This window comes from Vipera ursinii (assembly GCF_947247035.1).
Source record: "Vipera ursinii genome assembly, chromosome: 2".
In the NCBI taxonomy this organism is placed as follows: domain Eukaryota; kingdom Metazoa; phylum Chordata; class Lepidosauria; order Squamata; family Viperidae; genus Vipera; species Vipera ursinii.
In genome coordinates this window covers 188,843,636-188,855,939 of record NC_139513.1, presented here as the reverse complement: position 1 = coordinate 188,855,939, position 12,304 = coordinate 188,843,636, and the positions used below count along the sequence as shown (strand labels likewise).

The window sequence follows — 12,304 nt, the reverse complement described above, 5'->3', positions numbered from 1 at the left end:
CTCTCTTTCCCCTCAGCGTGGCTGGCTCAGGATTTCTGGGAGTTGAAGTCCACGAGTCATAAAAAAGAGCCAAGATTGCCTACTCCTTGCCAATACAGGGAGATTGTTTTTTTTTTTTTTTGCAAAAAAAAAAGGTGCTGGAACGCCATTCTGAGCGTTCTATGAGGGAAAAAAAGCCCTGGTTTTCTCCATTCTTTAATGGTGGGCCTTCTCCTTTAATTATAATCTTTGGTTTTTTCTTGTTGCTTCTAGTAACCAGCCTTCAGGGTCTTCTCTTATCATGATTTCTCTAATCCACAACATTTTCCCATGGAAAGATTTCATACACTTTAAAGACATTCTCTTTGTATACTTTTAATAGGATTTTAAACAAACCACAGGATTATTTGGATTCTTATAATTAGTTCCAAAATCTTATTTCCAGTCAATCTGGCCTCTTATCCATTTATAACTATCCAAAATACGGATAAAGGGATCATCCAATTACTGATTATTTCCAAATAAAACATTTTTTTAAGTTTAAATTTACATGAAATTTCTTTTGTTAAGGATTGAAAGAAATTGCTCAGTGTATAAAATATGTCTTTCTGAAGGTAGTTAGTATCCAAAAAGCAATTTAGAAGCCATTTCCAAAAGTGATTAAGAAAGGAAGTCTGTGAACTAATCTCCTTTGAAGGCTTCAAATTGCGGCTTGGACAAAACTGTCTCTTCTGGCTCTAAAACTTTCCAGACACCACTATTTTATGGTCTCACCATTGGAAGCATCTCTATGAAGCCCAATGGGTGATCCAGCTCCTCCCTTTTATCGGAGAACAATTTTGAGACAGCAATCTATTCATCACATCCTCATTTTGCTATGGTTATTGGCTCCATTGGAAGCAAAACTGTCTTCAGTCCACCATTGTTCCCTGGTTTAAATAATCTGATAATAATCCATATTACTAGACAATTACACTAATATAATTTTTTCTTTAATTCTGCTGGATAAAGGGTTAGTTAAAGACAAAGGTTAGAACAAAATCTATGAATTTTCTTTGAATAGCAATTATAATGCCAATAATAAAATAATAAATGTTTCAAATATATTGATATGACCATATACTTATAAAAATGTATCAAAACAAATTTGGGGATCAAGGTTTGTTATTCTTTATTCACCCTTTATTTGAGCCACCCTTTAATTTCATCCTTATAGACTCACCTGTGGGGTGATAGGAGGCATAAAAAATTAATAAATGAATAAATAAATATAAATTCATTATAGTAGTTTTTCTTGGATTTTCTTTTATATCTCTCTCAATGAAACAACTAACAATTTTGGCAAGGATTTTCACTGAAGTAGTTGGAATTTGTATAAATCTGTGTAGTATACCCAAGAAAGAAAATATTCAGTTTGTAACAGTTTTGCAACTTCTTTATCTTTCCTATATAAGCAAGGAAATTATAGTTTACTCAGTTTAAATATATTTTGAGAAGATTTTTTCTCAATATTGAATTGTTTGTACATTTAAAAGATGAATGTTCTGAAACAACATTGTACATACCCAAATATATACATGGCCTATGCAAGGCAGTCTTAACAAGTGTTTGCACTCCTGGACATTCTGGTGCAATGCAAAGCACTTTCACTTCTGAGAATATTTCCATGTTACTGGAGGATATTTAATTTAAAAAAGTATAAATTGTAGAAAAGCCACCGATTCTTAGAGCCACATTATTATCAGATAATATAGTATTTCCATGAGATAAAGGAATAATTATCTATCTTGAAAGGTAGGACTTTCCAAATGTTATTGTGGAAGCATATTATATTGACCCACTATGAGTATTGTAGTGGTTCTCTTAAATAATGACCAAGTAATTTATCTGCTTTAATAAATATTTTATAGGTACTTTCAAAAACTCTGTTATTTATGCTGCTTTGTTTCTGATCACTCAAATATTCTCAACTAAATTCACTTAAGGAGATTTTCTGAATTTTCATAACACTCATTATGCTGTTTCTAAGTTTTTTATGTTTTTTATTCATACACACACACGCATATACACACTAAGATTGTATAAATGTAAATGTAAGCTTGTTATTGCTTCATAAATTTTATTTCGTAGAAATATTCTTTATGTTCTACTTAAATTTCTCTAAAATAAGTTAGTTTAGCATATTTTAGTTTAGTTTATTTTTTTAAAAAAAGATGTACAGTAATTACATAATTGACAAAAACTGCAGGTTCTCTTAAATTCTATTCTGATGAACAAAGTTCTATATTTGCCAAGAGACTGATTAAAACTGTTGAGTTATAAGACAGGACGTTCCCTATATCCTAACTGGAAATCCTTTTCCCTAAGTCCTAAATCTTTGCTTGGATTTAGTGCACCATAAACATTGGTTTGTTGCTTACTTTTAAGTTTTAAGTAATTTAAACAGTCTTAAATAAAGAGGATAGAAAGATTTGAATGGAAATCTATAATGTTTATACTTTGTCTGAATAATTTTTAATAACTTACGTATTTGTACCTGGTGTTCTGTAGTAAGATGCTTAGCTTAAAGTCTACAATATTAAGAAAAAAAATACTATTGTATCATTGTTTTATATATTTTGTTTTCTCATGATGCTAATTTCTTAAAATTCTGTTTTCATAACTGCCATCTTTGTGGAACCAGCTTCAGAAACGGGAACGTTCTTGTAGAGCCTATGTCCAGGTATTTTCCATTTTCTCATTAAATATATTATTGTTTTGTCTGCTCTTTTTTACTAGTATTATTGTCTACTACTATTACTACAAAAAATGTAGAAAACTTAGAAAAATAGATAATTATATAGTATAGGGAATCATTAATAAAAAATAGAAAAAAGCATAATAAAAATATTGTTGAAAAGTAGAATGTATTTGAAAGTAAAGATCTGATCAGAAAAATTCCATTAACTGGACTAATTATTTCTGCAGCAACCTATTATTTAGATAATGCTACCAGCTACTACATCAATTATTATTCTTACTTGTTTTAGCTGAATAAACACAAAGTATATTTTGATTCCAGGACGAAGAATTAAACTATAAAAGCACACAGCTAATTAAAGACTGATCCAACTTAAATGTTGGTTTTTATTTATAAAGGATGATGATTACAATTGAAAGTAAAAGTGGGGGTCCATTAAGGCTAACATACATCTCATATATAAATCTCTCTGTTTATAATTTTATTGTAGAATTTTTTTGGTTCACAATCATAAATAATTTCTCTTTATTTATTAAATACTCCTGATTAATTTGGAAGGTGTTATTTTTGCTCCCATGTAACTGTTCATTTTTAAATCTTCACTAATATTTAGAAGGGGCTTGCCAAAAATGCATCTTTCTCCTCTTTCACAGGCCATGGTTGAAACAGTTAATAACCTCCTGCAGCCACAAGCTCTAAATGCATGGAGGGACCTTCCTGCCCGTGATCAGCTGCGGGCAGCCACTATGTTACTGGACACTGTGGAAGAAAGTGCCTTTGTGCTTGCAGATAACCTTCTTAAGACTGATATTGTGAGGGAGAGCACAGATAACATTCGTAAGTAGCAAATATAAATCTTCTTTCTTCAGTTGTATCTTAGTTACTGGTAATTTTTTGAGAACAAATAGTCGATCATTTGTACATCAGAGATATATGGGAAAACTCAGTTCTACAAATCTTTAATGAAAGCTGACAAATACAGTGTTAAGGAGATAGTTGTCAAAACTCGTCCTGCAACAAGCAGGGCAGGTGCCGAACACAGGAACGAGAGACTTCCGCTGCAGTCTAGAAGCACCCCCTCACCACCTCCCTGCCGTGCCCAACTCTGAAACCCCCTGTGGTCATCCACACCCGCAGCTCCTAGTCACCCAGACGACCGGGGCGGCGGCGCGGTGTCTCCAAGTCCCCAAGGCCCAGCGGACCGCGAAGGCCTCTTTCTCCCGGATGGCCCAAGCCGTCTCCGCGGTCGTTAGCTTCTTAGAGGCGTAAGCGCAGGGCCGCAATCCTCCCATTGCATGCCGTTGCAGAAGGACAGCTCCAACAGCCACGTCGCTCGCATCAGCCTGTACTACGTAGGGCAGGTCAGGGTTCGGGTGTTGCAGGACGGGCTCCTTAGCAAATTGCGCCTTGAGCGCCTCAAAGGCCCGCTGGCATGTAGTGGTCCACGCAAGCTTCTGCCCTGGCCGCGGCAATGTTGCCATCTGTTTAGTCCGCAGTAGATCCGTGAGCGGCAGGGCAATGGAAGCGAAATGTGGAATAAATTGTCAATAGACGTTAGCGAAGCCCAGAAAGCTCTGCAGCTGTTTCCGGGTCCGCGGGGCCTGCCACTGTTGGATGGCCTCCACCTTCCCCGGGTCCATCTCCACCCCGTTGGAGGACACCCGATATCCCAAATAGTCCAGTCGGGGCTTGTGAACCTCACATTTGGAGAGCTTCACATATAACTGGGCGTCCCTCAGCTTGGTCAGCACACTCCGAACTAAGATGACATGCTCCTCCAGCGTGGGCGTATATATGAGGATGTCATCAAGATAGACTAGGACCCCCCGGTACAAATGGTCATGCAGGACTTGGTTAATCAACTGCATGAAGACCGCGGGGGCTCCCTGCAGTCCAAACGGCATGACCCTAAACTGAAAGCTCCCCAACGGGCAGTTGAAAGCCGTCTTCCATTCATCACCAGCTTTAATCCGGACACGGTAGTACGCCTCCCTGAGGTCTAACTTGGTGAACACCCGGCCCGTAGCCAAATGAGCTAAAAGGTCCTTCACCAAAGGGAGGGGGTACAAGTGCTCTACACATACCGCGTTAACCCCTCGATAATCAACGCACAGTCTTAGGGTCCCGTCTTTCTTCTCCCTGAACAAGACAGGGGCCGCCATCTTAGATCGAGTGGGCTGGATGAACCCCCTCCGCAGGTTCTTGTCTATGTATTGACGAAGCTCCTGCATCTCCCGGGGTGCCATTGCGTACATGCGGGGTTTCGGCAGTTTTGCCCCTGGCTCCAGTTCAATAGCGCAGTCCGTGGGGCGGTGGGGTGGCAAGGCATCACACTCCTTCTCGTCGAAGACATCTGCGAGATCGCTGTACTCCCGTGGCACCTGTGTCTCAAGCCCAGTACCCACCCCTGTGGCCCCCTCTGGCCCACCAATCTCCTCCGGGCCCATGAAGGAATGCTTTTCAGGAGGCTGGGGCCCTGTCCCGAGGCAGAGATGTCGGCATCCCCCCTCCCACCAAACCGTGGGGCCCCACCTGTCCAACCACGTAAGCCCCAGAATGACCGCCTCCGTCATAGACGGCACCACGACAAACCGGAGAGTCTCCCAGTGTGTACCCAATTCCATTCTCACCGGTGCCGTTACATGCGTAATGGGTGCTCCGCCCAAAAGGGACCCGTCTACCTGCTGAAATCGGATAGGTTTGGGGAGCCGCTGAAGGGGGATACCGGCCTCCCTTGCCATCACCAGGCTAATAAGGCAGCGCGTGCTGCCTGTATCAACCAAAGCCTTACACTCCCTCCTCTCACCTGTTCGTGGGCTTATCAATACCACAGGCAGCACAAAAGGGCACACCGGAGCGCTTACCATCGGGTCCTCCTCGTACTCGTGATCCTCAGACCCATCGGATGTGTCAGTCCGTCCATCCGCTGGGCCCACTGGACGCACCGGTGTTGATGTTCGGGGTGTCTTGTCGGCCACCTGGTACGCTGTTCTGGAGCGTTCTGCAGCTCTCCTGGGGGTCGGGACCCGCGCCACCGGAGGGTTGGGCCCCGGTCGTGGCGGAGGTAGCGGGCAGTCCACTGCCCGATGGCCCGGTTGGTCGCAGCGGAAGCAGCGGATTGTTGGACGGGGCGCCGGTAGGGGGCCGGGTTGTGTCGCCGCCGGCTCGGGTTTCCGGCTCTCGGTCTTCGGCCCCTCCGGGGTCCTCCAGGCTCCAGGGCCCACTACTGGCCTGCCCCGAGTGTCCTGCAACCCAATGTCTAGCTCCACCGCCACCCGGAACCAATCCTGAAGCCGTGCAGGAACCCCCCGCACCATACATGCCCGCCGGAGAGCTCCATCAAGACCGGCCCGGAAGTGGTGCACCAACAAGCGCTCGGGCCACGAGCGTAACCTGCCCGCAACCCTTCGGAATTCGAGCACATACTCCTCTGCCGGTCGTCCTCGCTGCCTGATGGCTAACACTTCAGCTTCCGCACGATGTAAGCGGGATACATCCTCGAAGCGGACGCGCAGGGCTTCCAGGAACAGCCCCACGTCCCCGAGCTCACGGGCGTGGTCACTGTAGAGGTCCGCTGCCCAGGTTGCAGCCTCTCCCTGAAGGCACGCGGTGACCGCCACCACCATCGCCCACTGTGATGGATAGGCATGGGCATACCCGTCCAGATGGTTAATCACCTGCCCTAGGAACATGGCCAGGCGGTCGGGATGCCCATCATAGGTTGTGGTGAGCGGTGGGGGTCCCCACACCACACCCGGACCCCAATGCCCAACAGGTGGACGGGTCTGAGCCTGGGACACCCCCACTGACCTGGGTGCCGGACGTCCAGGGCCTCGGTCAGGCGTTGGCCAAGCATCACGCCCTCCTTGTGCTCGTGTGGATGGGCCCCGAACGCCTCCCTCCCCAGGCACCTTGAACTTTGGGCTGGCCAGTCAGAAACGGGACGTTGCTGACTGACTGGGTGCCCCCCCAAGAGACCACTGTCCCGTGTCTTCTTCAGGGCCCATGGCCACCCAGGAACCGCCGTCAGGTGCCCCGACTTCTCCGAACCTGTCGCGCAGCACGTCCATAGTCTGGCTCCCGGGTGCGGTTGAATAGCTGTATTCCTCGCCGTCGTCATCGGTCAGCCGACGCTCCCTCCAACCCAGTGGAGCCCCACCGGGCCGGCCCGTTCGTCCTTGCTCGAGCCCCGTGCGCCCCAGGATCGAGCTCAGCCACCACTCCCCCCCCTGGGTCTGGCTACTAGCACCCTGGGACTCCACCGCAGGGTCAGTTGGTGGCACTTCCCGCACGTTAGGCCTTACAGCAGGCTGGACGTCCTCCACGTCCCTCTCCGCAGGGGTTGTCGCCTCCGCCCCGGCCACGCCAGCCTCCTCCGATGCAGTCTCCAAAGCGGCCCCTTGCACACCCTCTGCCATGGCGCACAAACGGAACATAGCAGAAAGGCAGTAAGGCCGCAATGCTAAGAAAACGCTGGCTTTCTGTCAAAACTCGTCCTGCAACAAGCAGGGCAGGTGCCGAACACAGGAACGAGAGACTTCTGCTGCAGTCTAGAAGCACTTTATTCTTCAGAGCAACAGCCGCAACAAGAAACAAAGCCAGCGTTGGCCGCTATCCGCAGCCAATGCTATTATATACACACCTGAAACCCCCACCCATACTCCACCCAAACACGCCCACGCCCTCCCATTCCCTATAACTTCCCCACCCCACCCCTACAAGTCCCTTTGCCCGTCGCCCAACCAGGTAAGCCTCCTCCCGTGCGTTGCCGTCACCGTGCTCCACCCCCTCACCACCTCCCTGCCGTTCCCAACTCTGAAACCCCCTGTGGTCATCCACACCCGCAGCTCCTAGCCACCCAGGCACCGCGGCGGGAAGGGGCTTGTCTCCCAACGAACCCGCCGTAGGTCCTGAACCCCCCCAGTCCGCCGTGAGTGGGCCCGAACCTCCGCCGGTCAGCTGTGCGGAAGAAGACGACCGGGGCGGCGGCGCGGCCTCCCGAGCTCTCCGGGTCGCCGACGCGCCGCCAGGCAAAGTCAGCTGTTGTGCGGCGGGGAAGGAGAACGGCTGAAGCGGCGGCGCGGCCTCCCGAGCCTTCCGGGCCGCCGACGCGCCGCCAGGCGCAGTCAGCTGTTGTGCGGCGACGGACGAGGGCGGTCGAAGCGGCGGCGCGGCCCCTGGAGTCTCCCGGGCTGCTACAGAGCCGGCCCCAACCGGCACGATCCCAGGAGCCTCGCAGTCCGCCGGGGAGGCAGGCAGGTCGAGCAGGCGGCAGGCGGGGGTTGCCAGGGAGGTGGAGGGACCCCCCCTCGAGTGTCGGGCTCCCAAGGCCCGACAATAGTGTTATGTGTTGTATTCTAGCTGGAATGAATGTTATATGACAATCCCTGCTTAGTGAAAATGTCAAACATATTTTCATGGGTTATAGAAACCATTAATAAGATCAGTGACATTTCTCAATAGCATTCTGCACATTTCTAAAAGGAGGTCTCATCATACTTACTTGCTGTTTTGCTTTATTTAACTAGCATAGGTAATATGATACAAAATACATTAGGTAAATTCATTCAGTAGACTAACAGTTTACTGTTATCAAGAATGAAGGTATATCCAATAAGCAAACAAGTAACACGGTAGATTCTTTGTAAATTATATTTATTGAAAAGGTAAAATACAAATGCCAATGCAGTCATAGGCTGCATTAATAGAGGGATAGAATCAAGATGACATGAACCATTAGTACCATTTCACTTGGAATATTGCATCCATTTTTGATCGCCATGATATAAAAAAAGATATTGAGACTCTAGAAAGAGTGCAGAGAAGACCAATAAAGATGATTAGGGGACTGGAGACTAAAACATATAAAGTTGTTGGAATTGGGTATGTGTAGTGTAATGAAAAGAAGGAATAAGGGTGACATGATAGCAGTGTTCCAATATCTCAGGGGCTGCCACAAAGAAGAGTGAGTCAAGCAATTCTCCAAAGCACCTGAAGGCAGGACAAGAAGCAACAGATGGAAACTAATCAAGGAGAGAGCCAATCTAGGACTAAGGAGAAATTTCCTAACAGTTAGAACAATTAATCAGAGGAATGGCTTCCAGAAGTTGTTGATGCTCCATCACTGGAGGTTTTAAGAAGAGATTGGACAACCATTTGTCTGAAATGTTATAGGGTTTCCTGCTTGAGCAGGGCATTGGACTAGAAGTCCTCCAAGGTCCCTTCCAATTCTTTTATTCTGTCTGCTAAACAGTAAATAAATGAATAAATGACATTAGACTTGAGTAATGGCTTATTGTTTCTATCCTATCTGTTACACATGGACTGATGCATTCAGAAATTGGAGTATTGCACTATTTTCCCTGCAGTAAAATTCATGTTAAGCACCAAAGTGAACTGAAGTAAATGTTGTCTTACAGTCTCATTATGGTGGGGGTGAGCAGTGAAGAGGTTTCTGGGAGGAATGAACAAATAACATTGAGTGTTTATGCAAAGAATATATAATGAACCAAACCATGAAATTACAACAAGCAGGCAGCAGCAATATGAGAGGATGCTGGAAGTAGTGGTAACATACTGCACAAGAGAAGACAATAGTAAACAACCCTCTGCACAATAAAACCGCATTAACAAACAAGATAAATTGATGATGATGTAGTACTGGATTTTGGACCTCTCAAGCTGGAGGCCATTCAGTGTGCTACCAGGAAGAGCTGAAGATGGTGCAATAGATTAAAGCCATCTATTTACTGATGTTAGCATGCAGGAAAATAAAATTAAATCTGCATAGACAGAATTACAGTGAGAACATGGAAAGTAAGAAGCATGAATAAGAGAAAACTCAACACAGTGAAAGACTAAATGAATCAAATACACATTAATGTCTTAGATAGTAGTGCATTGAAATGGGCTAGAATTTAACACTTTGCTAAAAAGATCATAAATCATAGTGTTGCTTGCTTCCAAAGCTAGAAAGCATAAAGCAAGGCAGTATATGCACTTAATGATCAAATAATATTGCTTAGACTTTGCATATAACTCTTTAATACAGATAGTTTTCAAGTTAAGACAGACACTTACTGATGGTTCAAAGTTAGAACACCCCTTCTCCCAAAAATAGTTATGACCCTGTCCCAAAGTTATGTATGTTGCAACACCACTGCGGTCATTTGCCCTTATGACTGACCACAGAGATGCTGCAGCATGTTCCCTGCCTATTTCTCCCACAGGGACTGGGCCTGCTTTGCTAGCCCACTTAGTTCCACATGCTCCTCCCAACCCCATCACTGATTGCTCACTTACCTTACAAAGATCTCCAGAGTTCAAGATGCTGGGATAGGGAAGGAGAATACACTGGGCCATGTAGCAGAAAAGTGGCCGTCTTTTTCTCAGACACTGGCAAAGCTGTTTTCCTTTCGTTGCTAGATGATAGCCTACCCTGTCCCACACCATTAGCTCCATTAGTCTTACACTAGCGGAATTAATGGTGGGGGAGGGAAGGCATGCAGCCAACAGCAAAACTCTCTATCTTGCAGGCCTCTCTCCTCTTTGCAAAAGCATTTTTGCGAAGAGGTGAGAGGCATGTATGAATGTGAGATCTACTGCATTCTTTTGTATGGATGCTTGAGTAGAGGAAAGGAGAACATGTGGATATTTAAAGTAGGAGATGAAAAGGATCAAGTCAGTGACCATAGAATATGCCCATCATAAATTGATGCCCACCTGATGTTTTGCACTACTGGTTTAAATCAGAGACAGCATTGCTATAGTAACCTGAGAAGGTGGAAATTGTACTTCAAAATATCAAGCAATGATAATATGTTACAGCAGGGGTATCAAACTGCTGGCCCACAGGCCAGTTGCATCATGCGGAGGCCACGCCCACCCAGCTCCAGCAATGTGAAAAAAGTTGTGATATGTTGCGATATGTCACATGATGCAGTGAGTTTGACACCCGTGTTTTACAGCGTATTGCTACTAAGTACCTTTACCACAGAAGCATGCACAGTTCTGATATTTTTTCCTTGTAAACTGTCCAAAGTCACAGGTGAAAAGGGTGATGTAGAAATTAGATAGATAGATAGATAGATAGATAGATAGATAGATAGATAGATAGATAGATAGATAGATAGATAGATAGATGATAGATTCACTGAGTTAGTAACTAATGTATTTTTGCACTTCAATTGAACCATTTCTATGCCCATGTTTCCTGTATCTTCATTTTATAAGTACCAAAACTATTTTTAAAAGAAAATTGATGTCCCCTTTCTCTACTGAGGTAATTTTTACCATGTTTATTGAGAAGAAGAGACTGCAATAACATCTTTAAAAGAATCCTTGATACATGATATTTCAACAAACATACCATTTGGTAGAGGATTTTCTAAATGAGTTTAGGTTTTAATGCCGGACCTGGAATGGAACTATATTTAGGAGATTTCAGCAGATATTATTTAAAAATGAATTTGGCTGTGTCATAAATATATCTTGAACTTTTGAATCTAGAACCAGTTGAAGTGGCATGTGTTAATTATGATACATTTCAGGCCAGCTGTCAATTGTATGCTTACATTTGCTGAGACATGGCATTCCAATAGCTACAATCAGCTATTCTGTGGTTACAGACTGAATCAGTGAGGCCATTAGTTTCTGGGACAGTAGTAGAGGCCACTAATGATTTAATCATGGACTGTTAAAATACAATGCAGTGTCAGAGTTCAATGAGCTCTTCTTTACCCCGTTGTGTCCGAAACATTTCCCTCAGGCTACATGGCCTGATAATTTGGTCTCAGGTGGCTCATGTCCCAAGAACATTATTAAACGTGAATACTATAATTGCTAGATGCCAAGTTAAAGGAGAGGTCATTGGAAAAAAATATGCCAATGGTCTCCTCGTTAACCTTATTTCAATACTTGGAGAAAAGGTACCAGTTTGCCAGATTTGTCTGTTGCAATACCTGGAATTAGCTTCTTTCCAAGACTTAATTAATAAATCAAACAATCAATTAATTAACTGATCAGGAAGAGTCTGATTAGTTATTTAATTCATTCCTAATAAAAATGCATTCATATATATATATCCAGCTGTATTGAGTGTGGACATAATTTTGTATGCAGTACATCCCATATAATATTTTATTTATTTTTATTGCAAACATATAATATATTTTATTTCCCTTTTGTATGGATTATACCTGCGGTGGCTTTTTTCCTGCTTTTCTTTTTTATTAGTTTATATTATAAACTTCCATTTTTGTGCATAAAGTAATTTTGCTGCCATCAACTTATAGAAATATCAGAGTTCCATTTTTTCCCCCAAGTCTTTTTCCATTAAACCCAAAAGAAAAGTTTCTGGTTTTATTCTAATATTCACTTTATGAATCTTCTGTATTAGAATATGAATCCTACTGCAATATTTCTTTGCTTTATCCCATGTCTACCATATAATATTTTTATAAAATTGAGTGATGGAAGAGCCCATCATTCTAAACTCCTTGTTCCATACAAGAATCCAACTTAAAGCACACCCAAAAGATAGTTGTTTAGGCTCTATTTGGACATATTTGGTGAGGGGGAATTCAA

General features: G+C 44.1%; 1 protein-coding gene across 17 annotated transcripts in view; it reads left to right on the top strand.

The window, feature by feature from the left end:
- Positions 1-12,304, top strand: part of ADGRL3 (adhesion G protein-coupled receptor L3) — a gene marked incomplete at its 3' end in the record, with an annotated part of 394,935 nt that overhangs the window by 164,518 nt on the left and 218,113 nt on the right. For 13 of the 17 annotated variants that reach the window (XM_083351864.1, XM_083351865.1, XM_083351854.1 and 10 more), the window contains 2 exons: positions 2,663-2,701; positions 3,373-3,556. In XM_083351864.1, the coding sequence (XP_083207990.1) occupies positions 2,663-2,701; positions 3,373-3,556 (223 nt within the window). The remainder of the gene's footprint in view (positions 1-2,662; positions 2,702-3,372; positions 3,557-12,304) is intronic. The other 4 variants (XM_083351852.1, XM_083351853.1, XM_083351851.1 and 1 more) reach the window with 1 other exon arrangement.